The 25,884-nt window shown below is 36.0% G+C and overlaps 1 protein-coding gene across 21 annotated transcripts in view; it reads left to right on the top strand.

Moving 5' to 3' along the window:
- LOC128991727 (coiled-coil domain-containing protein AGAP005037) overlaps positions 1-25,884 on the top strand; it is a 384,196-nt gene that overhangs the window by 47,513 nt on the left and 310,799 nt on the right. For all 21 annotated transcript variants that reach the window (XM_054414856.1, XM_054414861.1, XM_054414860.1 and 18 more), the window contains exon 2: positions 4,904-7,206. In XM_054414856.1, the coding sequence (XP_054270831.1) occupies positions 4,929-7,206 (2,278 nt within the window). In that variant the 5' untranslated portion in view covers positions 4,904-4,928. The remainder of the gene's footprint in view (positions 1-4,903; positions 7,207-25,884) is intronic.

The following is a 25,884-nucleotide window of genomic DNA, read 5'->3' as shown; positions in this document are numbered from 1 at the left end:
AACAAATTTAACATCTGCATAGTTTAATCTATTCTTGTGATCTACTAGAATCGTTCCTATACAAAAAGTTGGACATTTACGTTGGTAACGAAGAACATATCATTCTTCAATATGAAAATAACGTATCCAAGAGATCGAGCATTCCAAAGCCCACCGATCATTACCATACATTGGAATATCAATTCTCGTTAATATTCCGAATATTAGCATATAATAGTTTGATTGCAGGTTGTCCGAGATGTCCTCATAACAAGTGGTTGACAGGATACGTCTTCTTTCTCATAAAACGATGATATATGCTTATGGAGAACAACTAAAAGAACTAGGAGAATATGTCAAAAGTTAATCATCTCTCGGTTAAGTCTCATCACGTAAATAATATAAAATATATCTTTATTGACACTTGTACTCACTCTGACAATCGATAGCATTTTTACCTTTACTACAAAACATTAACATGTCATATCCAACGGTTTTTAGTCGTAATATAATTTAAAATAAGGCTAAGCTAGACAGGTTGCACTTCATTTTGCCTTATTTTACAACTAAAGTCGTAATATTTCAGATATTGGTTATTAGATCTTTTTAAACTTGGTGTCGTTTGATAGGAAACTATTGTAGGTGCTAAATAAAAGTAACTTTTTAGTCATTTATAAGAACTAAAATTGCTACAAATTTTTAATTTAAAGTGGATACAGTTAATTTTTATGTAGGTCTCTTTTTACCTTAATTTGGTTACCAAAGTGGTGATTGTAGGAACATTTTCATTCTTGGGTTTATCTGTACAGTATTTAGACCCATAGAATCATTTCCCGGTGTTTGGCTGTTTACTTACTGGACACTCTGTAATAGACTATGTTTCTCGGAGGGTTGTGTACGTCTACCACAAACATTTGTGAATTCTTCGCCAGTTCTCACAAGGACTGGTTATGAGATGGCGAGACAAAGATCTCAAGTCAATGGCTTGGTCAGACATTACCAGGTTGACAATGAACTGGTCCTGCAGGTCATCTTGTACAGTCACCATTGCATGTAATGGGCCAACCGATTAAAAGTACACTCTGGTTGGATTACAATTGACAAACGATACGAACCCTATGTAGCATAGGTGGAAATGGTTCTTCTGTGTTAATTTTTCCACAGTTAATTTTACACATGTGAAGCAAACGAAAACAGAATTCTTAGTCAATTATTTCCTTTTGGAAACTAAGAAAATGTGTAGGGCCTAATTTTGTTAGTTCTTATTAATAATTATAATTAAGTAATCAATCGAACAGAGAAATAAATCAGGTACTTTTATTGTTCGGATTTCAGAATAAACTAAGACCAAGTCTCTGGTCTATTTGCGTAGTTTGAAATGTAGGCCTAGTAGAACACTCCATGTGTAATACACGTATCAGTACTAAATTTAATTAAATTGTTAACTTTACTTTATATTTAATACATTATTACCATGAAACTGGTTTTTTTTCAGGTCTTGGACAATTGTGTGGATCATTTAAACTATGAATTTATTATTAGATAATACATATTTATCAAGAATTAAATTTAAGGATGGATAATGTGTATATCTTTAATCAAAAATTATACATAAAAAACCCTACTAAATGAAGATTCTGAGCTAATAATAGAAATCACGAATATTAGAACAGAAACCGTATGGATTATAAACATAAATTACGTAACTGGCCCGAATCCTATACTAATAACAATAAAATATGGTTTGGACTTTGACATAACTTGTTTATGTTTATGATCGATACCATTTCCATTCCAATATTCGTGATAGAAATTTCATCATAACTGCATTACACTAGGACTGTTCACATTTAACAGATTCGCGGAACTGTTGGTCGGATACAGTAATCGAAACCATACGTCAAAGTGACATTCAATGAACCTCAATGTAAGCGTTGAGTCGAGAGTGAGCTAGATGTGTGTCTTTGTTGTAAGCCGCCTCATCTTAGCACCAAGCCACAAGACCAAGCCATGTGTTTTCGTTTGTGTTCGGCTTTATTAAACAGCTGTTCTCTCTCCGGCTGATATTGTGCTCATATTTCTCACACTAGCTGAGAGCTGTCTGCTTGGCCGCTACAAACACTACGAGACACCACACTTCCGGCAATGTGGTAACTCGTTTTCTCTGTGGAGTTTAGAAAACTCATCGTAGAAGAGTATATTTTTGAAGGTATTGAGTTGTATTTTTAGTTATGTTAGTGGAAGAATAACTGGCCAATCAGTGTTGAGAAATCAGATAAAGCTATTAATTGAAAACTTGTCATCCATTCGGTCAACATATGAACACAATGTATTTACTGAATTGTAGGTTAGCCAAGTGTAAATGTGTCGAGGAATAGTTGAAGTCCTGAGAGATCTCAGCTAAATTTCAATACAGTATGTGTTAAATTAAGTGAAGAAGCCTTTTAAAAATATTCATTTTTGGAAAGGTGTGATGTTCTAAGATTTTTAACGACAGTGAATATAAAAAGAACACACAAAAGATAAATACATCGAGTTACCGTACATAAACGACCTTCCCACAAAATAAAATAAAACCGACCGAATTCTTTTACACTTTTAAAATTATATGTCTAGTATTTCAAAATTTGTTTTTGGATGGCGAAATAACAGTAAAAACAACATTCAAACCGTTTGCACCAAACTTCACCATCTTTTAATCTTAAGGTAGCTCGTCCGATCGCGAGCGAGATTAATTTTTGACCAATATGTCAATTGGACTATCAATGGTTCTATCTAACACAACTTTGACTTTTAATAACAACCACGCAAGGGTGTTGACACCTTCTTTACAACAATGTAAAATATGACATAAAACCTAGTTAAGTATACTTAAAAGCAGAGTTAGCTCGCACATACTACAGAGTTACTGAACAACTCACTACATCCCTTTATATTAAGATCGCAAAGCTAAATTTGACTCCCACCTTTTGAACATTGTATTGTAATGAGCTTTGTATTTGTTTCGAGGTTAACTAGAACAAAGAACTTAACAAAAGAAATAAACAGAGGCGGCGTGCCAAAAGCTGTCAGTTTGTCAAACTCCTGAAACTGAGACGGAGACTGATTACTTCGGGTACACACTGTGTAGGACTGTTTATTTGTAAACATTTCCAGCAAGGACGAGCGACTAAATTAGGCTTTATAATTGTGTTTGTATAAATATGTCGTAGGCACTTAATTTAAAGCCGAGTTGCTTGTAATACCGATCGGGAAACGTGCAATTGAGAAAAATCAGCTGTTAACATTGTGGCATTGTTGTCTTCCACAAGGTATTCAGCTGAGGTTATAATTTGGATCGGAGTAAATAATGGATTTCCGCAAAGTAATCATTAAGATTGATATTAATGATTTATATTCTTAAAACATAGTAAAGGTTTTTGTTTATTTCCATGGTAGGATTTTATAATACAACGAAAACTCAATTACTTCTACCTTGAAGTAGCTATTATAGTTACTCACTTAAAAAAATGGGACGTAGTGGAAGTGAACATTTCATTTTCTTTCAAATGTCTTTGTTTACAAGACAATTTCCTTTAATATACCTATTTTGAGTTAGCGTTACATTCAAGCTTAAGGGAGGATCTATTTTGATACTGTACATTAAAATTGCAGCTTGAAACTTTGAAAGTGAAACACTTGGATTAATATTATAGTCAAAACAACCGTGTACATCGAGGACAACTATTTTTTATTAATGACTTGGAGGGGGAAATAGGGCTTTTAAGATTGTGTAAAGTATTTTGGTAAAAAAAGCACATATTGACATCATAAACTTTAGTTATTTATTATCCTGTTTAACTTAACTCAATTGCTAGTTAAAGCGTTGAGGTGGTAATATTTATTGTTATTAATATCAATCATAATCCATAGAAATCAATACTAATTTGCCTTTGCAACAAACGTTTTTAACTTAATATTATTCGCAATTACCGTTTCAAATCAAATGACCCAGAAAGGCAAAGGTTAAGTCCTCGTTTTTAGTTTCGCACTTTCAATTCCGCGTTCTGCATTGTCATCACTGTTATCTCTGCACGGTCGACCTCGAGCTCTTATCACCCAGGTTATCTCTTGTTATCAAAACGTGTGCCAAACCCCCGCACCAATCTGCGAGGGGCCACGTTTTGTTTGGTACGAAATCCGTATCGTTTGTAAATTGTTAATGTAATAAATAATGCAATTGACCGGTTCTTCCAAGGTTGTGTAAACATATTTTTGTGAAGGGTAACAGTGAAAGTGAAAACCGCTAACGCAAAAATCTATCAGTGCAGTTTCTTTTATTTTTTAGTGTTTGTGTTTACAAAAGCAAGTTTGTTTCTCTAATTTAATGTAAGTTTGGAATGTTTTTTTCACAAATGTATAGAAGTTTTCTGAAAATAACAATTACTATTCATTTGCAGTTATATTCTGAAAACAACTTTTTTAAATATTGATGTACGTAAATCCTACATACAGTTTCATGCAGACTGATTTATGAAAGCTATATCAGAATAAAATACGTGTATTTAGTCAGTAACGCTAAATTTACTTAAGTTTCCTTCACACCTTTCTTATGATTTACGTGCGTAAAAATGTAAAATGTGTATTTTAACTATGCGCCATGCATTATACAAACAAACCAAGGGTCGCCAATGGTAAGGAGTGGTCAGCGTTTCTAGTCGTTCACTCAACTGGAACTAGCCTCTCGCGATCGTGCAACATTACAGTACAATGAATACATCTGTCACCTTGTTTATGTGATTGTATTGTAACTTATGTGTAGCTCGCTTTGTGTTCGGTGTTGAGCAACTCGGTGAGAAAGTGCGAGTAGATAAGGCACGGATTGTTATCTTTGTTTTTTAGATCGTTTTGTGTGACAAAAGTAAAAGAATGCTTTGTGTTCCAGGTGGGAGTATCTCGTGGATCTCGCCATGCAGCCACGCCACGCCACTTCAACAGACGAGTCTTATCAGAGTGATAAGAACCAGGTGTTTGATAAGACGGACAACCCGGCGTCCGCGACCAGCAACCGAACGATATTGCGAGAATCGATCGATATATCGAACTTTCCGCGGGGCGCGGCAACTACTTATCGCAGGAAACTCGAATTCTTGAACAGCATAGAGAGAGACAGCAGGACTGATAGTGAAGCTCTGGAGGGAGCCAGGTTAATAATAAACGGGACGGAAGTAGAAGTGGGTAAACAAGGGGCGATTGAACACACGAATAGAACAGATATCTCTCAGTCTTCCCGGGTGAAGACTTTAGATGATAACAACAATTCTCGCAGCAAGAAAGACGGGTACGCCGACTTTGTCAAGAGACAAAGTTTGGAGAGGTGCATCTTCAGTGACGACGAGATAGACTATTCTCTAGACCTAGGCAGAGCCGCTGCCTCTCAACTGTGGTCCTCAGACTCTGAAGAATCCGTGGATGAAGCTTTACTAGATAAGTTAAAGGAAGAACTAAATACGTTTTCCAATAATAAAAGCCCTAAACAGGCGTCTACTTTGGAACGAAACAGTGTTGACAAAACTTCAAAAACGGCGCCCATAATAGAAACTCAGAATGAGCCGAAGAAGAAGGTGGGAGGAATCCGGAGATTGTTGTCTCCGGCTCTGTTCTCGGGAGAGCACAAGAGAAAGTCTGCGGACCAAGGGTCCAGCAGGACCTCCACCCCAGTCCAGGACCGCTCGGAGTGCAACACAAAGACGGTGCTGGAGACAGCGTTCGTAGGAGGGGACAACAGAAGCTACGGAAGATCCAAGAGTGTCAGTCCCAGCAGGACCAATGTCCGCTCTCCAGAGGTGCGGAGTCCTACCTCGGGGTACGGGGTGCCCAAGACCAATGTGATTAGAGCCAAGGAAAACGGCGGAAAGCAGTACAACTATGAGAACGGTTCAAAACAGTACACCTATGAGAACGGTGCTCCGCCTAATGTAAAGCCGGATAAAAACAGGAATGTCCCGGCAGAACGTCCTACGCATTTAGGACCACTGCAAGTGGATACGAACAATCGCAGGGACAGCGTCGCGAGTTCGACGTCGTCGTCTTCCACACTAGTGTCCCCTCAAGAGAATGGTCCGCAGTGGATCAGAGATGTCAACAGGAATGTCAACAACGGGTATGCCAAGACAATGTCACTCCCTGGATACAGAAACCCACCACAGACTCCGCAGGTACGGTCTCACATCCCTGTCAGTCAGTCTGGGAGGGTATCTGCACCACCGTACGTCTGCTGTTCACCCTACGGTCAGATCAATCAAGACAGGCTGCTCATGCCTGTGGCTGCGGAACTGAAGATCGCCCCACTAGGAAAACAACCGGGACAGAAGACCTCTCCTGTGTCACAGCAACTCCGTGGTCTTCTCTCCCCACAGGGGCTACGCCCTCGTGGCTACGATCCTTACTACTACAACCACAATCACCCCAGTAGCGTCGAATCTTCTCCGGGGTCACAGAACTCCCCGAAGGAGTTGAGGAACTACAACCCCAACGTACCTCACCTCGTGAAGCCTCAGCCAGTGTACAACTCAAGTCCTAGACGACCCAGAAGCGTGTCACCAGCCACTGGGAGCTCGGGAAGCGTCCCTCCAGAGTACTTTGCCCGAGGTTCTAACCAGAGAAATACCTTCAGTGGAGGTCGTCCCGCCCGGCAGTCTACGATATACGAGGAGGTAATAGAGGAGGGGAAAGAGTTGAAACGAGACAAGAACGGTACGTACGGACCGATATTCAAAAGAGGGACGTTGCTTTCTACCACGTCTAGCGAGGGAGATTTGAACACTTCGGCGGGAAAACGCGTGAGTTTCTCTCCTAGCCACGAGCAGGACGTGAGTCAAGGGGAGATCTACTGGCCGACGAGGAAAGGCTTGGCTCCGGAACCGCCGACGAGACAGTCGACCACGGAGTACGTGAATGTGGCGGAGGTAAGGGGAGCGCCGGACCGCCCGTTGCCGCCAATACCGCGGCGCGCGGGAACGGGTAAACCCAACGTGGAGTACGGTGTGGTAGGTCGGCAACGTGCAGCCAACACTCCCACAACGCAGCGAGTGCAGTCGCTGGCCGCTAGGTGGCAGCAGCAGGCAGACGGTCCGCGACCAATACCACCGACCGCCAACAGATGGCACCACCAGTCAGATACGGAGTCCGGCAGCGAGGCGGGAGAAGTTCAAAGAATATTGCAACAAGGCGAGAACTATTATTCAGGTAAATCACCAGTTTAATTTTTGTTAATTTAGCATTCGTAGCTAATAAATACGTTAACAACAATGATAAAAGTTTAAAATATGTTTTAATTTTAGGCATGCATGGTTTTCTAAAATTGACGTGGTATCTATGCAGACCTGATTGATTACCCACTCTGCAAAAATCTTTATTGTGTTACATTTAGTAGTAAACAGAATATATGTGTGCTGCAGGGAAAAAACTTCATATTGTCGTTAGTTTAAAAATCATGAATTTACGTAGTGCGCAACACATTGTAATATTTAAATTACTTTTACAATGGCTCGATGACAAGTCATTTGAAGGCTTTTAATACTTTTCTAGCAACTTTGAATCTTGGCCGTGATTTGTTGGTACCGAGTAGTTACAATACACATCCACACAGAAAATTATCGATTGATGTAATCAATCAATGGCCGTAACATGCAACGTATTATTATCTATACTATTATAAAGAAGAGGTGGTGTCTGTGTGTTTGTATGAGCTAATCTCAAAAACTACTGAACCTACTGGGCTCAAATTGTACACAAATGAAGCTACAGCTCCGAGGATACATATAGAACTATTCCCGCTTCGATATTGTCCTAGGGCTCTGCCCCGTGGGCTTTCAAAAATTTGAGGTGAGAGATTTAAAAGTAAATATTAATTTATGGTATCCATGGTAACAAAAAACAAACCTGCAAAGTTTAAAAATGTAAACAAGCAGAACTAACTGTCAAATGAATTTTGATTTCACAATTCCACACAGCTGCTTCAAACATATTAAATACTGCACGAATATTAGAACAGAGAGGGTAAGGATAATAAATTTTAAATAATGATGTCACTAGCCCGAATGTAAACATTATTTAACATTACTTAAATGGAGCTGTCAAACCATATGTTAATGTACAGTAATTTCTTTAGTTTATGATTCTTTCAGTTACTTCATTTGTTTATGTTTATGATCTATTATTCTGAGTTTGTACTAATATTTGTGAAATGCTGTAATAATATTTTACAGGGAATAATTCGTTGTAAAATAAATCATTCATGGATATAAGAAATAATTAAGATTCTATAATCATTGCCAGGCCATTAACCTAAGTTTTATGAGGTTTATTTTTTTTATTTATTTCTGTGTAAACAGCAATATAATCCCCCTGCCGCAGCAAGTCTATGGACTGAGTGAATTTCCATTTTCCTGATTATAATTTCACTAAAATATTGTTGTATAAAATTACCCTATTTTCCATATTTATTTATATTTTCCATTTTTTTCTATTTTTCGGTTTGTAACTGTTGTGTTGGTTTTTTTGTTTACAGTGCAAACCATTAAACACGTTCCTTTACTGTACCTTAAAATCTATCATTGGTTTTGTATCGTAGGTAGCCTAAATAAGTATGAACGGTATTAGTTAACCAAAACGTACTATTATCGAGTTAAGTTATACAGTTATATTTTGTTTCTGAATTAAATGGTAGGAGTGATACCATTTGGCATTTTCAAAGAACCAACATTATCTCTTTTGCATGTGACAAATACACTTAAATAAATACTAAACCGATAAGGTTGAAATTTGGTGTGATGATAGCTGACATTCCCGATTAATATATAGACATATTCTTACCTCAAAAACACTTTTAGGATCGGCCCCAGTAGCTCTGGCTCTGGATTTTCTCATGTTAGCCTTATGAGTATTCATATTAAGGGAATAAAAGAATTTTGTCAGCCGTTTCAACTGTACAAGTTGGTTCTATGATATTAAATAGCATTAAAAGTAAGGCTTACCAACAAGGTGCAGCACTATTATGTTTTTTGCATTTATTACAACAGCTAATTTGAACCAACTAACAACAAAAAGTTGTGGTACACAATGAAAGCTTTAATTTTTCTATGGTTTAGGTGCAGTTGTAGAAAAATAGGGCTATGGTAGATGTGTGCTACACCATAGGATTCCGTATAAATTTAAAGACCAAATTTCCTTAAACCGTGTCCTCTCCCGTAACTGCAATAAGCATTTTATACTTCTATGCCAACCCCGTACGAAGGACGGGTACTCTGCTAGTAAGCAATAATTTTATGACGACGTGCAGCATGTGATACTTTGCCCAAAATCTTCCTGAAACTAAAATAATGTTACTGTGTAAGAGTTGTGTAGCATTCCAATATTTTGAAAATGTAATATTTAACCGCAGACAGAGTACCGGATTAACAATGTAAAAATCTAGCATCTAGATTTCGCTTGATTCGAGTGACCTAGATGAACCCAAAAATCGCCCCAATTACTGTACTACTCGTGTGCATTTCCATTTAAATTAATTCAAAGCCGCGCATAAATTAATTTACCCCTTTGTTACAATTTGATTTTTGTAACCTCTCAACCAATAATTACACCGATATTTAATTCCTAGAAACTTTCCGATTCGAATTTTTAATCAGTTAAAGTCTAGTGTTTTCTAATTCCACAAATTCCAAACTCGAGCTTCACAGGACGAACTTGGTGTGAATATCTCGAAAACTTGGACAATTAAAGGTGTCATCGCGGACGCAGTCAGAACTTACGATGGTTCTTCACATCGGTTATTGCACATTTCTAAAATCGGTTTTTGCCACCAACCTTATAATTTTTAGCTGTCATTTACCTGAGTTAGCCTTTTTCTTCTTTACAAGGCTTTCACAGTTTTAATTCGGTTTTGACGTGATTCATAATTGTATCGCCATACTTATGCCGCACTAACTTAGCTTGTGTAGAAGTAATCTTAGTTCCACCCTAGTTTATATTTTTTATTTTGGTATAAGTCGAAATAAACAACATTGTTTGGCAGCAGCGCACTCGGACAATATTAAAAGCTAGGGTGTGATCAATTATTTTGAAACATATGGAAACATATATGAACACTATGTCTTTCAACCGTAGTGTATCCATTGTGAAAGGTACAGGCGATTTAAATAGTCCCTAGTTTTCATCACTAGGAGCGAAAGTGGCTCTTTTTGGTTCGCAATCGTGTTTTACAAGTGAGTCGCACTTTGGATTGGAAATACGATTAAGTAACAAAATAGTATATTTCGTACCTAGGGCCGAAAATTTCGGTCCGTGGTACGAACGCTATTTTTCACCACACTATACCCTATTACCACTATTCACCACTATAATATAATGGACACTGATAGTCAACACAACTACAACTTTAAGGTTATGTGAAGAAATAACTTGAGGAATCAGCAAAAATAAAAATAAATAATTGCTAGGCAACGGTGACAATAACACAATTCTATTGCAATGCTATGGATTTTGATTTTGTATTTAAAATGCATTCTTGTTTTAAGTAAGCGGACAGCTGATTTTGCGGCCCCGGCCTGTAAAAACCTGCTCGGTCCCCAAATTACGATGACAGCTGGCATGGCCAGCAAAACGTAACTTTCAGCCACCAATTAACGTATGTAATACAGCCAAAAACATAGTGTGGTTAAAAGACAGTTTCGCTCCGTGTGATGAACAACTATTTTTATCATACTGTGGAAATAAACTACTAACCCTTACAAAATTGGACCACTTAATTGGGGGTAGTACAAAGTCGTCATCAATGTTTACATTTCTGATGTTTACAAACATAACTTTAAATATCATGTTGCTAGCCACGTTTTCTTACTGTACTGATAACATTTTGAGGTTAGCAAACCGAAAATTTACCATATGTTTTTCCTGTCCCCTATTCAAGTTACCTGAAAACGATAAATTTGCGTACGATTTTGAGAACTAAAACTCACCCGACAGTGTAGTGAAAAGTCTGTTTCTTCAAACTAAACGATTTGTTCACTACATTTTTTCGTATTTATTTTCATTAATAAAATATTAACATAAGCTTCACCAGTTGAAATACTTGAGGAAATCAGAAACGTTATCTCAACTTCATATTATAAAACAAAAGAGAATCTCGACAAATATTTGCATTACTGATTGGATGGATTGTCCTCCCAAAGTCTCTTGAAACTCAAATAAGTTATTTAATTAAAGAACAATTTCAAAATCCTACTTGAAACTCAATTTGTTTGTCACTTTTGGAGTGCTAAGATTAGTTCTATCTATTTTTTGTGCAATCATGTTTACCTTTATTTACTTATTAGTTAAATGAGTGCACGTAGGATTTAAATACTATATTACATTATTTAAGGAATATAATTTCTTTCATAAAATAATTGCCGTCGACTGTTAAGTTTTAAATATTTTATCAAAAGTTAGTTTCTTACTGTTATAAATTGTAAGGGTAAACTTGAGTCTATAGATTATTATCTAATTTTATATACATCACTTGTTGTTACTAGTCTTATTTAACTCTCTTAAATGACAGTAATAAACTTAGCTAACATTGTAAAATGTCCAAGAAAGACCAATGAAATTACATTTCGATTTAATTCTGCCTTCGAATTTGTATCCAATAGATAAAATAGTTTAAATACTTATATTAGTGAAAAAACGTTTGCTTATACTATACTATTTGTGGATAAAAATTATGGCCTAAGATTATTGATAAAAGATATTTCTCGTTGAAATCCTCCAAACTGACACGACTGAACAACAAAACCCGAGCCAACACTAGAGGAAAATCTGTACATAAAACTTTGCCAAGTTTCAAACAACTTTGAGAACTATAACTGCGGTTTCCAAGTCCAGATTAAATTTTACTACTTTGGGGTTTAAACGTTATATACGTTTAAACAAACGTATATAACTGCCGACTAATATTCTAAAGGTCAATTTATTATGCTGGATGTTGTAGAATTATAATGTCTTAATATTCATAGACGTCAAATGTACAGGGTTTTCTAAAAAAATCTATATATGTATATATATATATATATATATATACTAGCTGTACCCGCGGGCTTTGCCCCGTTTAACTTCATATGTGAGCTCGTTCGCATGGCTCAATCACGTCCTGGTTGAAGTTCGTTCTCTACGCTCACTCACCTTTAGGTTGGAGCTCGTTCGCTGCGCTCACACGTCCTGGTTGAAGTTCGTTCGCTACGCTCACTCACCTTTACGGTTGGAGCTCGTTCGCTACGGTACCTCGACTCCGGGTTGAAGTTCGTTCGCTACGCTCACTCACCTTTTGGTTTCAAATTAGCTGTTGTCAAATATTAAAAAAAATAATAGTGCTGCACTCTGTTGGTAATCCTTGTAACTTTAATGCTATTGAACATCATAGAACAGAACCAACTTGTTTAATTGAAACAGCTGTTATGATTCATTAATTCCATTTAAATATGAGTACTCATTAGGTTAACATGGGAAACTCCAGAGCCACTGGGGCGGAGCCCGAGAGTCCGATCAGAATAAAAACCTCTTAGTTTTCCTATTTAATGCCTAAAGAATCAGTGTACCAAATTTCAGCCTCTTAGGTAAGTGGGAAGTGGGAGAATTAGTGACGAGTGAGTGAGTGAGTCAGTCAGTCAGTCAGTCAGTCAGTCAGTGAGGGCTTTGCCTTATATATATATATATATATATATTATTGTGGATTTGAGTCACACACTTGTGTTGCTCTACCACCCGAAACAATTTTTTACGCTAGGTCCAGACCACCCTGTATCAATCCTTATAATGACTTAAATACACGTGTAGTTGGCTTCAACCACAAGTACTACTATGGTATTACTTCGTGTTTAATTCATATTTCAGCATTATAATAGTATATATGTATGAATTTGAACGCGGACGGTGTTTTTGGCCTCTGGGTACATCAAAACCGAAAGGTAAATCGGTCCCGGATCCAGGTCTTACCATGAGATCTACGGTAATAGCTTATTCCCTAAGGGAAATTCTATAGAATTTCTGCATATTTGTGCTTCGATTGTGTCAATAGCTTTTTACAGTTTAAAATATTTTTATATATTTGTACAATCCCGATCAAGAGGTTTTGTTACAAACCATGAACATCGAATTTAGTTACCCAAAAGACAAAAGATATAATATAAATTACTTCCTCACTCAAGTTATCAATCCTCAACTCAAAATTTTTTGGGCAAAGTAAAAAATGTTTTCATTGTAAAGAAATTTGTCTAGTTTTTACGTTTCAACGTGATCTACCTAGCCATGTAAGAGCATTACAAGATACAGTAGACGTTGTAAAGGCCAACGAAGAGAACCGTTCCCAAGGATCATTACGTAGACGACAATAACAAATGTAACTTCCCCGGGCGACCTACAACAACCCTCTTTTCCAACCTTTTGAATCTCCAAGAAACATTTTACCCTCGACAAAATAATCTGACCTGAGTCTTCCACATGGTCGTACCTTATAATGACTTAAATACACCCGTGTGCTTCAACCACAACATAGTACTTCTTACTACTATGGTATTACTTTGTGTTTAATTCATATTTCAGCATTATAATAGTATTCTAAGGTATCTAAAATCTATATTAAAAATAATGTAGTTTTTACAAAACCCTCTTTCCGTCGCAGAAAAGCTCCTTGTCACACGGATTTTAGCAATTTTGCAGGGTTCATTTACTTAAAATTTTTTAAACTTATTATTAGGAATAAATATTAACTATTGTATATAATTTTGATCACAAAATTTAGGAGTATACTAATAAATAATAATAATAACACTAACCTGGTACTAAATAACATTTCAGCATAGAAATCCTAAGTTGTTTATAAATAATTTTCATTTATGGAAGTTTTCATTTGTCACCACTTCAACCCACTTCACAAAGAAAAAGTTTCAATGTAGTCAAACTTTAGGAAATAAAATTTAGTTTTCAAAAACATTCAATATTTATGGTCTAACCCTAAAAATATTAACACTATGTACAAAAAACTTACGTTGATCATAGACAACAACACAGAACTAAACTTACTAACCTACATTGCCGGTCTGACAGCTGAATACATCGCATATGCACTACTACCTAAATAATAAAAAAAAAACATTCGTCACCAAACATACAAAGTGGTACTATAAGAAAGCTTATAATTTCTACTTTAAAATAGTGAAAAAACTCATGCCGAAATCATTAAAATTATTCAAACTGTGAGCATTTAGGTGAACGCTTGCTAAATGCTTTGGAATTCTGACTTTGGCAGTTCGCAAATGGTGTAAATGCGTCGGAAAACCGACGTGTAACAGAGAGAGGTATGAAATGAACATTTTAATGGGTATCAGCACAATTTTGAGAAGAAAAAACTGATATACGTAGTATAGTTATTATATGGTTGTTGCTAGATCCATGACAATTTACTATTGTATTGTTTTTAGATTTTTTTATATGATCTGCATTGTCTTATCCTTTTAATTTTTATGCTACTTACTAAATTGATAGGATTTATGGTTTGATATACCATAAATAAACCCAACAAGAAACGAAACACTCAATTTCCTATTTCATTACTGCCAAAACTACATTACATTAATATTTTTAAGATTGGTAAATAAAATTAGTCGCTCTTAGACTCCGAAGCCAACAATTATCTAGGATTTCTTGATTAAATATAGATCACAAGTATATTGAGGTTTTTCAGTTCAGACTTTATGGAAGGTTTTTTTAATTCAACACTTCCCAAGTCAATATCCCTAGGGTGATAAAGTATAACTTTGTGCTGGTGATCTGAATACCAAACTGTTCTATCCTATTGAAATTGTAAAGAGTCAAGTTCCTAATCCAACAATAGCTGCTGCAAAACTGATCTTAGAAATTACAGGATTACACTTAAATAATTCTTATTGACGGATTCTGGATTGATAAAATACCCACGCCGCAGCAAACCTGCAGATTGAGCGATTTCCATTTATCTGGCTGTATTTTTACAAAAATATTCTCTTAAAATTGTGAGATTTATTTCTTATTTAAATAACATTAATTTTAACGATTACTTAGGTTTGCTCCTTCAGGGAAGGTATTGAGGTGTGTTTTTTAAAATTGAGGTGGATAGCTTAGTATGAAATAAACAAAATTGACAAATGTAATTTAAAATATATCCATAAAAAGCTTTACAACAGCTTATTTGTTCTCCATAAGAATAACATGGGAATTTGTTTTTATATCTCCGGAACCTTTAGGCATACAACAACGCTTCAATATATACAATTATTTCTTTTTCAAGCTTTACAAAATGGGTTGGAAATAAATTGTGAAATTATATTTTTAAGGTCAAAAATGGGAAAAACTAATTTTTACCCCATAAAACACCCCATAAACCCCCGTTCCTATAGTCCGATCATGCTGGTTCGTGAACTCGTTCGCATATACGTAGGTTTACACCAAATTTCAACAAAATCAGACCATTTTTGCTCGAGTTATCGTGCTTACGGACACACAAATATGAATAAATATATATTAATTTACGAATTTGAGCGGAGGGTGTTTTTGGTCTCTGGGGACCTCAAAACGAAAAGGTAAATCGGTCCCGGGTCTAGGTCGTAGCATGAGACTGAAGGTAATAGTTTATTCCCTATATGGGAAATTCGCTAAAAATATATTTACATCGTTCTCGTCGGAAGTGTTGGACGACGTCCAAATGCCACGACGTTCAATGATAAGTCAATGTCACGAGGTCCAAAATATAGAATAATTCTTGAGCGGTTTCAAACTACATAACCATAAACAATAACTACATTGTTATGTCAATAAATAAATAAATAAAGTACTTATAAGGTATTTGCTAAACTACTCCTGGAAATACACCTATCGACGTCAATATTATACAATGGATCATTTGCAATATGCAGAATAATTTACGTAACATCTTAATTTGCTTGGTTTAAAATGGTTAAAAAGTACGCTGTACAAAATTGGCATAACAATTGAAATTTAAGTTTCATTTAGGTATTTTAGAGTTTAGGATATTATTTATAAAGAATGTGTTCATTTTAAATTCTATTTTAAAAATGTTTACCTCTCGATAATTATCATCTTATGAAGTTTAGTTAAACTGAAACTGAATGCAAAAGTAAAAGTATCTGCAATTCAAGTGAGTTTGAGTTTCCTGGAATCAAGTTTAAAGGATCATTTTGTACTCGGCAAAGCTTTGAAAAGGCGCGTGGGTTTCCAGCTAATCGTTATACTTGGACGCTTAGTTGGATATTTATTTAATTATAACCAGTGTTGGTGATTCAATTTCGAATGAAATATATTTTTAGCAGGTTCATAAACCGATTTTACAGTTGTATTATTGAGTAAATCTTTTTCAAGAAACCCCTATTTCAATATAAGTACAGTATAAGCAACACAAAACACTCTTACAACTATAGATATTGAGAAACAATACAAGTTGACATCTTATATAGTTATTATAGGTATTTAAATAAATACATATGAATGGTCTTCAAGAAAGCCTTTAAATTGGTTTTGAATATCAGTTTTAGTCTGTGGAAACTCGTTAATTGAGTGATTCAAAGTATTGCCCGTTTCTTTTCTAGTATTTCTACAACATATATATTTTGTAAATTAAAATCATTGAATTGCCGAAGTGTGTCTAGCTGTGACGGCGCTGGTGTAGGCAATTGAGGTACAGGGAGTTAATTTTGTAACACGTTGTGTACATCCATTGCCTACAGTCTTGTCCCGCTACAGTATTAATATTTTTAGGATTCAATCCTGTTTATTTCTCCTGTAGAGAAGAAGTTATATATTATTATCTCTCTTTGTCTTTGGGCTAAGTTCTGGAATACCTGCAACTTCAAAGTTTTTATGTCTCTAAACGTACAAATGCAATGTAAATACATTTAACATATTTTTTTGTACTGAATTATTGTGTTGAATGAAATAGTACAATAGGACGGCAGGTTAAAGAAATAGGTCAAAGATTTATATTTAGTTAATACAGCATTAATATAAGGTTTCCGCATTGAAAAACATAGAAAACTTTGCCTTTGTGATTAATCGCAGGTGTTTCAAATTTATGAATATTTAAGTAAAAAAAAAAAAAAAAACACGCACGCAACAATTACAATTGAAAAATGTATACTCTAGTTTAACCCTTTAAATTAAAATATTTTTTGTATTTACGTACCTTACATAAATTCTTAGATCCATGTCTTACTTTCAAGAATGACAAACCGGGTTTTCTTGCACTGATCATATCACGTAAAGTAGCCGATTCCTGCATTTACTTACTTTCCCGCACTCATTTTTCCTCCCAGCACACCAGTATATCAACCAAATAACACAAAATAGTGTGCATGTATTAGTCACGTAATACTTGTAGGCTAGAAAGGAAGTTCGCAACACTACCACATCGATCAGCTGATGTAGTCGTTCAACGATTTGGACTTCACTTAACCTATAACCTGTTTTAATGTTGACATAATCATTCATTATGTTTGATTATGTTTGTAAAATTTCATTCAGATTGTAATTATTAATGTTTGTGAGACAATCTCGTTTAGCTTTAGATTTGTTAATTAGTGAAACTGCATAATAGAAGTTCGCCTGCATAAACAATTGCCCATAATTTTTACGCTTTATAGTAACTGTAGGAAAAATATAATGTGTAACACGAACGCTAGGTGTCTTTGCTGCACTCGAGAATCTTTCAAAGTGCCACTTTGCGTACTGGTTATAAATAACTATTGTCTTATAGCTTGAGAAAGAATTTACTCTTTAATTAAAGACTACGCCATCCTTACCCCTATCAGTGATAAGCAATAAAATATTCTGTAGTAGGGAATGCAGTGAGAGGGGGGGGGGGTATGATGACTAGCGGAACGATATTGAGCTCTTGAACATGTAATGCAATGTAATGTAATGGCTCCTCTGTTATGTCACCTGGTACAGCACCTCTGGGGATATTACTTTTGATGGATAACACGACTTCAGTAGACAATAATAAAAGTGTTATTCCTAAATATTAAGATAGTAAGTCGTTCCAAACCTAAATTTACTTGTTTATTCTTTCTACGAATACATAATTAAATTTATATACGGATTATGCTACGAGGTGCTTGATGAAAAGAAAAAATAATATAATATTAGCACTTACTATCACTAAATGTCAACACTATCAACAGCATGTAATCTTAATAGTTCACAACACTAGAAACAACAGGAAATTGCTACGATAAATGATCATACAAAATTGAAAACAGGGATAAATTAGATCAATGTATTCATACCGTTCGTTCAACAATGTAACATCAATATGAGTACTTTTGAAACATTCATTGATAGAAAAGACAACAGCTGATTGCATTAATGCATTGTTGTCGGTTAAATCACATGTGTGTTTTACCATAGACAAAAATAATTAAATAATATAGACTGTCAGCCATGCTGTGGTTACTATCGGTTCTGGTGCACACCGCTGGGAGCGCCGTGTATTTGCGTAGTGTGTACGCCGTAACTACATGGTGCTCCCAGTGGTGTGCGCCAGAACCTATAGTAACCGTAGCACAGCTGACGGTGTATATTTAATTCTTTTTTCTATGGTTTTACTCAGGTAATGGTTTTGTCTTCATCGATACAATTTGATATCTTGAAGGCATCGATATTAGTGTGTTGACGCATGCAAACAAATCTGAAAACATTGTCAGTGGGAATATACAACCGAAACTAAAATAAAAATCTATTACAAGTTTAGTTCAGTACAATTCATTTATTGTAATTCGACCAAATTTTAAAATATTTTTACAGAGTTTCAACATTTCAGTGTAATGGCTTTGCCAAAGTGTAAGAAAGACAGCAGCTGTCGGAAATAAATGTTTGTCCGCCTGATTGGACCTAAGCTAGGCTCTCTGCAACTTACCACTCGTTAGACATAATGCCTTTGTAATACTACGATACTTGTTATATTTTTATCAAATGTAAGTTTAATGAGTGTTTGTGTATCTATAGAGAGGGTTGTAGGGATCTTTAACAAAATACATGAAGAATGTGTTGTTAATTCCTATACTGATTATTATATTTGGTATTTTTCCCTAGTAAAACGGAACTCTTAATTCAATGGTTAAATTTAAAGATACTATTGGAGTGATTTGTATTCGCAAGTATGGCCAGGTATACAATTCATAGATATATATACACACAACTCAGTAACCTAGAAGGCATACCGGTACTCAAACTATGTGATTCAGAAATTAGCATCCCTTGTCAAAATGAACTGCGTCATCGGGAGGTGACTGGTTTTTGATTTACGGGTTAAGTGTAAGAAAGGGGTATGTAGCTCTAACTCTGACTGTTTAAATAAAGAATTTTCATTTTACTGCGTCGTTGAGCTGGCGTAAATACCAGCCGACGTTTCGGATGAATTGCGTCAAATCCATCTTCAGGCCAATCTAAAATTTATCCGTACCCGAAGGTACAATTTTACCAATCCTTTACATTGTCCAGTATTGACCCAGTCATCTCCTCAAGGGCCAAGATCCGACAAATAATGTTCGGCGGGGATTGAACCGGTGACCTCAGAGACAGTGACAGTCTAGAGGACGGATGACTGTCATAACCAAGGGAGTGACCGAGGTATTGTATGGGAGCAGCACCGTGACGCGCCCCGCCCTAGGACAGGTGCCTGTGTCCTGCCTATTGGTTCGCGTGGGATCTGTCGTCCTTACATAAGTCAGGAGCTCATCGCTTCATCACTTATAAGTCCTGGCTGTATCACTTTAAAATTTCTTCACATCACTTTTGTTCCGGGGGTCAGCAGGTAGATTTCGGGACCTGCCGAAACATCACTTTTGTTCCGCCGACACCTCGCTTGTTCCGAGAAAGAGGGGGCTGTACTCTCCCTCCCCCAAATCCTCTCTTTCGCCCTCTTCCTAATTCTTTCTTTCGTGCGGGATTTTAAGCTCGTTAAATAACCAATTCCTCCTTAGCAAAAATATTAATAATTTAAATAATTTAACCTAACCCAACCTAACCTTACCTATGAAAGAAAGAATTAGGAGGAGAGCGAAAGAGAGGTTTTGGGGAGGGAGAGTGCAGCCCCTCTCATGGAACAAGAGAGATGCCCGCGGAAGAATCGCTATGTTTCGGCCTTCCTCGAGTTCTACCTGGTGACCCCAAGTGATGTGAAGAAATTAGCCTTCAACCGCGAAATAAAAGTGACACACGCTAAGTTCTGCCATCTTGACCTAATTTAGAATGTATTTAGGTATTAATATGAGGTCTTTTTAATCTGTATACAACCTAAACGCGAGCTGGTCTAGTAGAAGCGTGCAGGGCTGCAGTCCCCGAGGCCCCGGGTTCAAATAACAACAATTGGAAGTTTCCTATAAAAGTTCTGTCACCCTCTAGTAATGTGCAAAACAGTTCCGAACATGAGCCTACCGTCTCAGGACGTGAAGTTGAAACAGCTGTCCTTACCAACCCTTAATTAAATTTAGTGTGTATTATTGTTGTTCATTTTCAAAGAAGGGGATGGCAATAGTGAGATTTCCCAAATCCCTGGTTTGACAAGTAGTATAGTGACGCATATGAGAGAGCTGCAATCTCAAGTATTGCATATTGTTAGCCTAGCCTTTTACTCGACGCTGTTCCTATTATTGTTACCAAATCGAATTGAAATGCAAGTAATCGTGCTTTAACCCAAATATGAGTGTGTTTTAGAAACATATTCCTTATTTCATGTGTACTTTGTTACCGACTAGGTCCCATATATTTAGCTAAGGTTAAAATCCTAATAATTATCAAGTTAAACTGGACCCACTTTCAAAACATCATGACTTCTCTTAGGTTCGATTTTGCTTGGCGATAATTTGATTACATGGGTGTACAAATACTCACATTTCGCCATTGGAAATTGTATTTTTACCTACGTAATCATCGATATGCTCTGTAGTAAATGAAATATAAATATTGTTTAACCGGTTACAATACTCGTAAAATGACATTATCAACATTTCCTACCATGGATGTTGGTATACCAAACAAGATCGCCGCGCCGTGTAAATACACGATCGTTAGCAGCGAGAAATACAAGACTCCGGTGTGAACTCTGACGCAGGGTGAATGGGACATCGTTACACACCAACGTAAAAAGAAACAATGAAGAAATGTACAGTATTGTACAAAAGAATTGTATCTGAGGGATCAAACCGATAACCTTAGATTTGAAGGTGACCACAGTAACTACATGGCCACCCAGGTATTTTCATAGTATTAAACCTGATTTGAATCGGCTAGTCAGTACCAAGACTACAAGATTGCGCTACTCACCCTTCACTCATCGTTCATACTCTGCTTAAAATGCCTATCTTCGTATGGTCGCCATTTCAATCAAAAGTATTACATTATTAAGTATGGCGCAGTATTCAAAATGAGGTTTTTACAAATTTTACTAGACAAACCATGTACTAATGTTATTTGGAGGTTCTGTACCTTAGTGTAAATTTATGCATATCCAATCAAATATTAAACATTGTCTTAAAATATAAATAAATATTAAAATATATAAAATAAACAAACATGTAGTCAATATCACCACTGATTGTGTCAATATATAACTTCTTGATGTTAAACGGATAAAAAAATAATTTTTCCAAAAAAATTTGCCTTAAAGCTAATGTTATCACCCCAGCCCAGAGCAGAGCGAGTCAGCGTGATCAGCCAGGCTAGTACACCCGACGCTGAATGGGTAGTAGCAGACGATGTGTGCAGGACGGGTAGTACACGCAGCTCTATCGATTCCCGGCTACAGGCTGCGACTACGACGCCGGGGGAGGGGCGTGATCTCTGCAAATTTTCAGATGTGGTACAAACCCCGTGACTGTCTGTCGTGGTCGTGGTCGTGGTTGTGGTCGTGGTACTCGTGGTAGCTGACCAGTTTCGTGGTGTCTCGCACGTCGTACGGATGCTGCGAGTCGCGGTGTGTAGCTCGCTGTGGTCTCGGAAACCCGGGAGTGTGTGATGGGTTCATTCAGTGTTGGTTTTGAGTGTTAAGTAGGTATGTAATACGTTAGGTTACGTTGTACAAAAATATATAAACACTTTGGGTGAATCAAAATGTTTTTTCACAATTAGTGAGATGGTGTCGCTTTAATCAAATTTCAAATCAGCCACCAAACTAAATTTTACATGCGTGAAACTATAAACAATATTTTTTACAAACAAATATTGTTTAGTATTTTATTTTCAAAATATAACCAAACAGTTTCTGATAATTTTGAAGGAAATGCTGAATATACTTTTGATCTTTTACAATGTGGTTTGACTATTTATTTGCTTACGGTTGTGGTTCACACATGGTTGTGGTTATGGTTGTGGTTGTAAGGTGTGTAGGTGGACCACACCTTGAGAGGCTGCGACTCATGGGGTTTCCACCCTGCTATTGATCTCATCTCCAAACATGATTGTTTTGCCTTTTATCGGTATTTCATGTTTAATCAACACTGGACACTTGGTTTCATTCTAAAATAGGTAAACATAGTGGTTTGGAATAGGAGTTTTGTTAACGGTTTAAGACTACAACGTTTTGATTTTTTAGGTTATAGACCTAACGGAAGTGTTTTAACGATGTTCTAAATATACTCTCCTTATTGACTCATCTACTTGGAGTGTTGTTTATTAATGACTTATTTCATAATTGTATCAATACTGACATAAGAAAATTTTAAGGTTTATTGTGCATGAATTTATTTGAAGGTGCCACCAATATTCTAAACCCGAAGTGTCCCAATAAAAACGTTGAAGTAAAAATGAATTAAGTACATAATATATATAAAAAAATAAATATGTTTTTTACTCATGCCTTTAACCGCTGTTTTAAAATGTGCTACTAGCCGAATTAGGGGGACTATTTTAACATTTATTTTTAAGCCACCATAAAAAATATGCCATAAACTTCACATATCTATGAACCAGCTGTATCTATATGACTTTTCCAAAGATGGCGACCGAACAAATGTAACCATTCCAGTGTACTATGACATCGGACCCTTTAGTTTCCTGCAGGGTTTCCATTCGTCCTAGAGCTCCACTTGTGGTTTCCCGATAGAATTACATTTACAATGTTTTCACAGCGCAAAACATAGCTTACCGGCTTACGGAAGTCGGTAGTGCGTGAAAGAAATACAGCACCTCTGATGTGTCTATTCAATCACTATTCTTGACAAAAATTATGAAAAGATTAAACTATATTTTGTCTTATTATAACGGAATATGTGTAATTGCCGGATAAGCTACTGTCCAACAGATACGATCGCTGTGAATACCATTGTCACACCCTTACAATGATTTCCTTGATTCCACAAGCTTTGTTTGAACAGTGTAGCAAGAATGGTTTAAAATCCAATTTCCTTTATGCGCGTGGTTTAGTTGAAGCAGAGCAAGCTGAACGTTCCTCATCCGAGTATCCGATCTTTCAAAGCAGATTTAGCTTAAATATATCGCGTTACACATCCTAACTGTAGTAGAAAGGCAAGATATAGATTCTAATGAGAATATATTCTGTACGCTCAATTAATATAGTCAATAGTATCAGTCAAAGATAGTACCGGTACAGCATTTCGTAAAATCCAAATTCTGTTTCAGCTTTGCCTCGTAAATTTTGATTGTCGCCATGTCGTTCATAAAAGTTAGCATTTTTGTGATTGTTCTGCGTTTAAATAAATTCGCAATATGAGCTTTGCCCATACCTACCGTATTATTTTATGAACTAATCGATAAATCTCCTTCAGTTTGGTTTATGATCTTTTTTGTTTCGGTCACACGATCATAAATGATTATAATAAATTTATTGATGATGTTAAATGAATAACGTTTTCATCTTTTAATTGTTGTGATGATAGTATTTGGCGTTTTTAAAAATCTTATTAGATCTGAAAAGGGATAATTTAATCCTCTAAAACTTTTCTATCTCGAAATATATAATGCACAAACGACGACAAAATGTAATGAACGTATATTTGTTAGTTAATAATTAAGACAAAATATCTTCTATAAAACCAGTCTCTCCGTTACTCATCACTTTTCAATGTTCCCCAGTTTGTTTACGCGCAAACTACAACTTAAGCTTTTCCCTAATGAAATTAGTTGAGGATATCGCCCTGGGTTGGATATTGTATAGGCCTACTCAGTTTGACAATGTAATTTAGATAATGCTTTCATGACACGATCCCCTCAATAGTTTAGGGATGTTATTGAGGCCTACGAACATAACTTGATTCAAATATTGTATATGAATAACAGTTGGTTGAATTAACTTAAACAAACAAAAAATTAAAATTATTTTTTTGTGTGGCTTATGGCATGAACAACAAATTGAAACAACATTAAAATACAGTTTGTGTCATTTGGTTATGAGAATGAAAACACGACAATTAATGAGTTGATATCTAAAGAAGCTTAAACGTCACCAGTTTGTGTAATCTCTATTGTAATTTTTAGATTCAAACTGAAAACTTGAAGTTATATTACCAATATTACTAGGCTATTTACCATTACTACCAGCTATTTACCATTTCCCGTTTAAAACGTGACATTACTATCTCTGTAGAATCACACCGATGTGTGTAGTGATTACTGTTCCGTCTGGACGTCAACTGCTTCCTTACTCAGATATCGAGTCAAATTAATTTCCATCGGGAAATTACCACCATTTCGGGACACGTCTCACGCTTTGCATTTACATAAAAAAATTAGCGAGTGTAAGCTACAATCAAATTTCCAATGTTTTGTGTTATTAATCTTTCGGATACGATACTTCTAGAATCTTTTAGACCTATAGATGTCAAACTTTGCTTAGGTAAAGAATATCCAGTGTTGTATAGATATAACATAGATATGACACATATAAATAACAGCATATCTATGGTTGTACTACGAGTGTAGTATGGATGGTCTGTTAAGATTTTAGACATTGACTTAAACCTGCAGTTTGTTTCCTTTGTTCCTTTGTTTCCTTGGCGATGGTAATTTATTAAAGGTTTAATGAACATGATTACATTAGGTTGGGTGATGACGTACAATTGCACGTGGATTCCCGGTGAAGATGATTGAAGGATGGGAGTTAAAGGAATTAGTTTTTGTAATCGTGTATTTGTATATATCTACACCATTAGCATTTCTAACATTTTTTGCAAGGGAACGGCCCAAACCCTGGTGTTCTTAGTATCCAATGTGAACTTATTAGTTTGATTTCGTTATTGTCCCTATTTTATGTAAATTGTGTACATATACTTAGAGTTATTTCAAGATCTCCGCGCTAAAGAGACACCGTTAAAAATATCTAATTTGAATCTAGAATCTTTAGATACAAACTAAACTAATTTAGGATACATTAAACCTCTTAATTATAACTTTCCCCGGACTTTAATAAACCTAAATTATGAAAAGGCGGCAAGTTTCGCCAATAAAACTCAACTCGTGACGAGGGTGAAGAAGAAATGTAAACGTGCCTAAACGAGTCAAACCTTTGCTCACAAAAATGCTTCAGAAGAGAAACGCACGACTCGTCTGAGCAAGCAAAGGGACGAACCGCGAGGGCGGAATTATGATGCAGATCAAAAGAATCGGGGAGGATGTAATATGAAAAATTTCACGCGAGGCTTTTGCTAAAAACTTTCCATACTGCAGAAGCTACAGGAAATTCCAACTTTTTTCCCCTAATAGCTGTTATTTTATATGCTGTCGATAATCATTTAATTATTTTTCAGCAATATCTAGTTTTAACAATCTAACCTTAACCGTCTCAGCAATATTTTATTTATTGCAAAGCAATGTCCGTACGTTTGGCCATAC

This window comes from Macrosteles quadrilineatus, unplaced genomic scaffold (genome assembly GCF_028750875.1).
Source record: "Macrosteles quadrilineatus isolate MER2022 unplaced genomic scaffold, UCM_ALF_1.0 Scaffold_4__1_contigs__length_99947679, whole genome shotgun sequence".
NCBI lineage: Eukaryota > Metazoa > Arthropoda > Insecta > Hemiptera > Cicadellidae > Macrosteles > Macrosteles quadrilineatus.
Note: the sequence above shows the minus strand (reverse complement) of the source record. Positions and strands in the feature narration are given on the sequence as shown.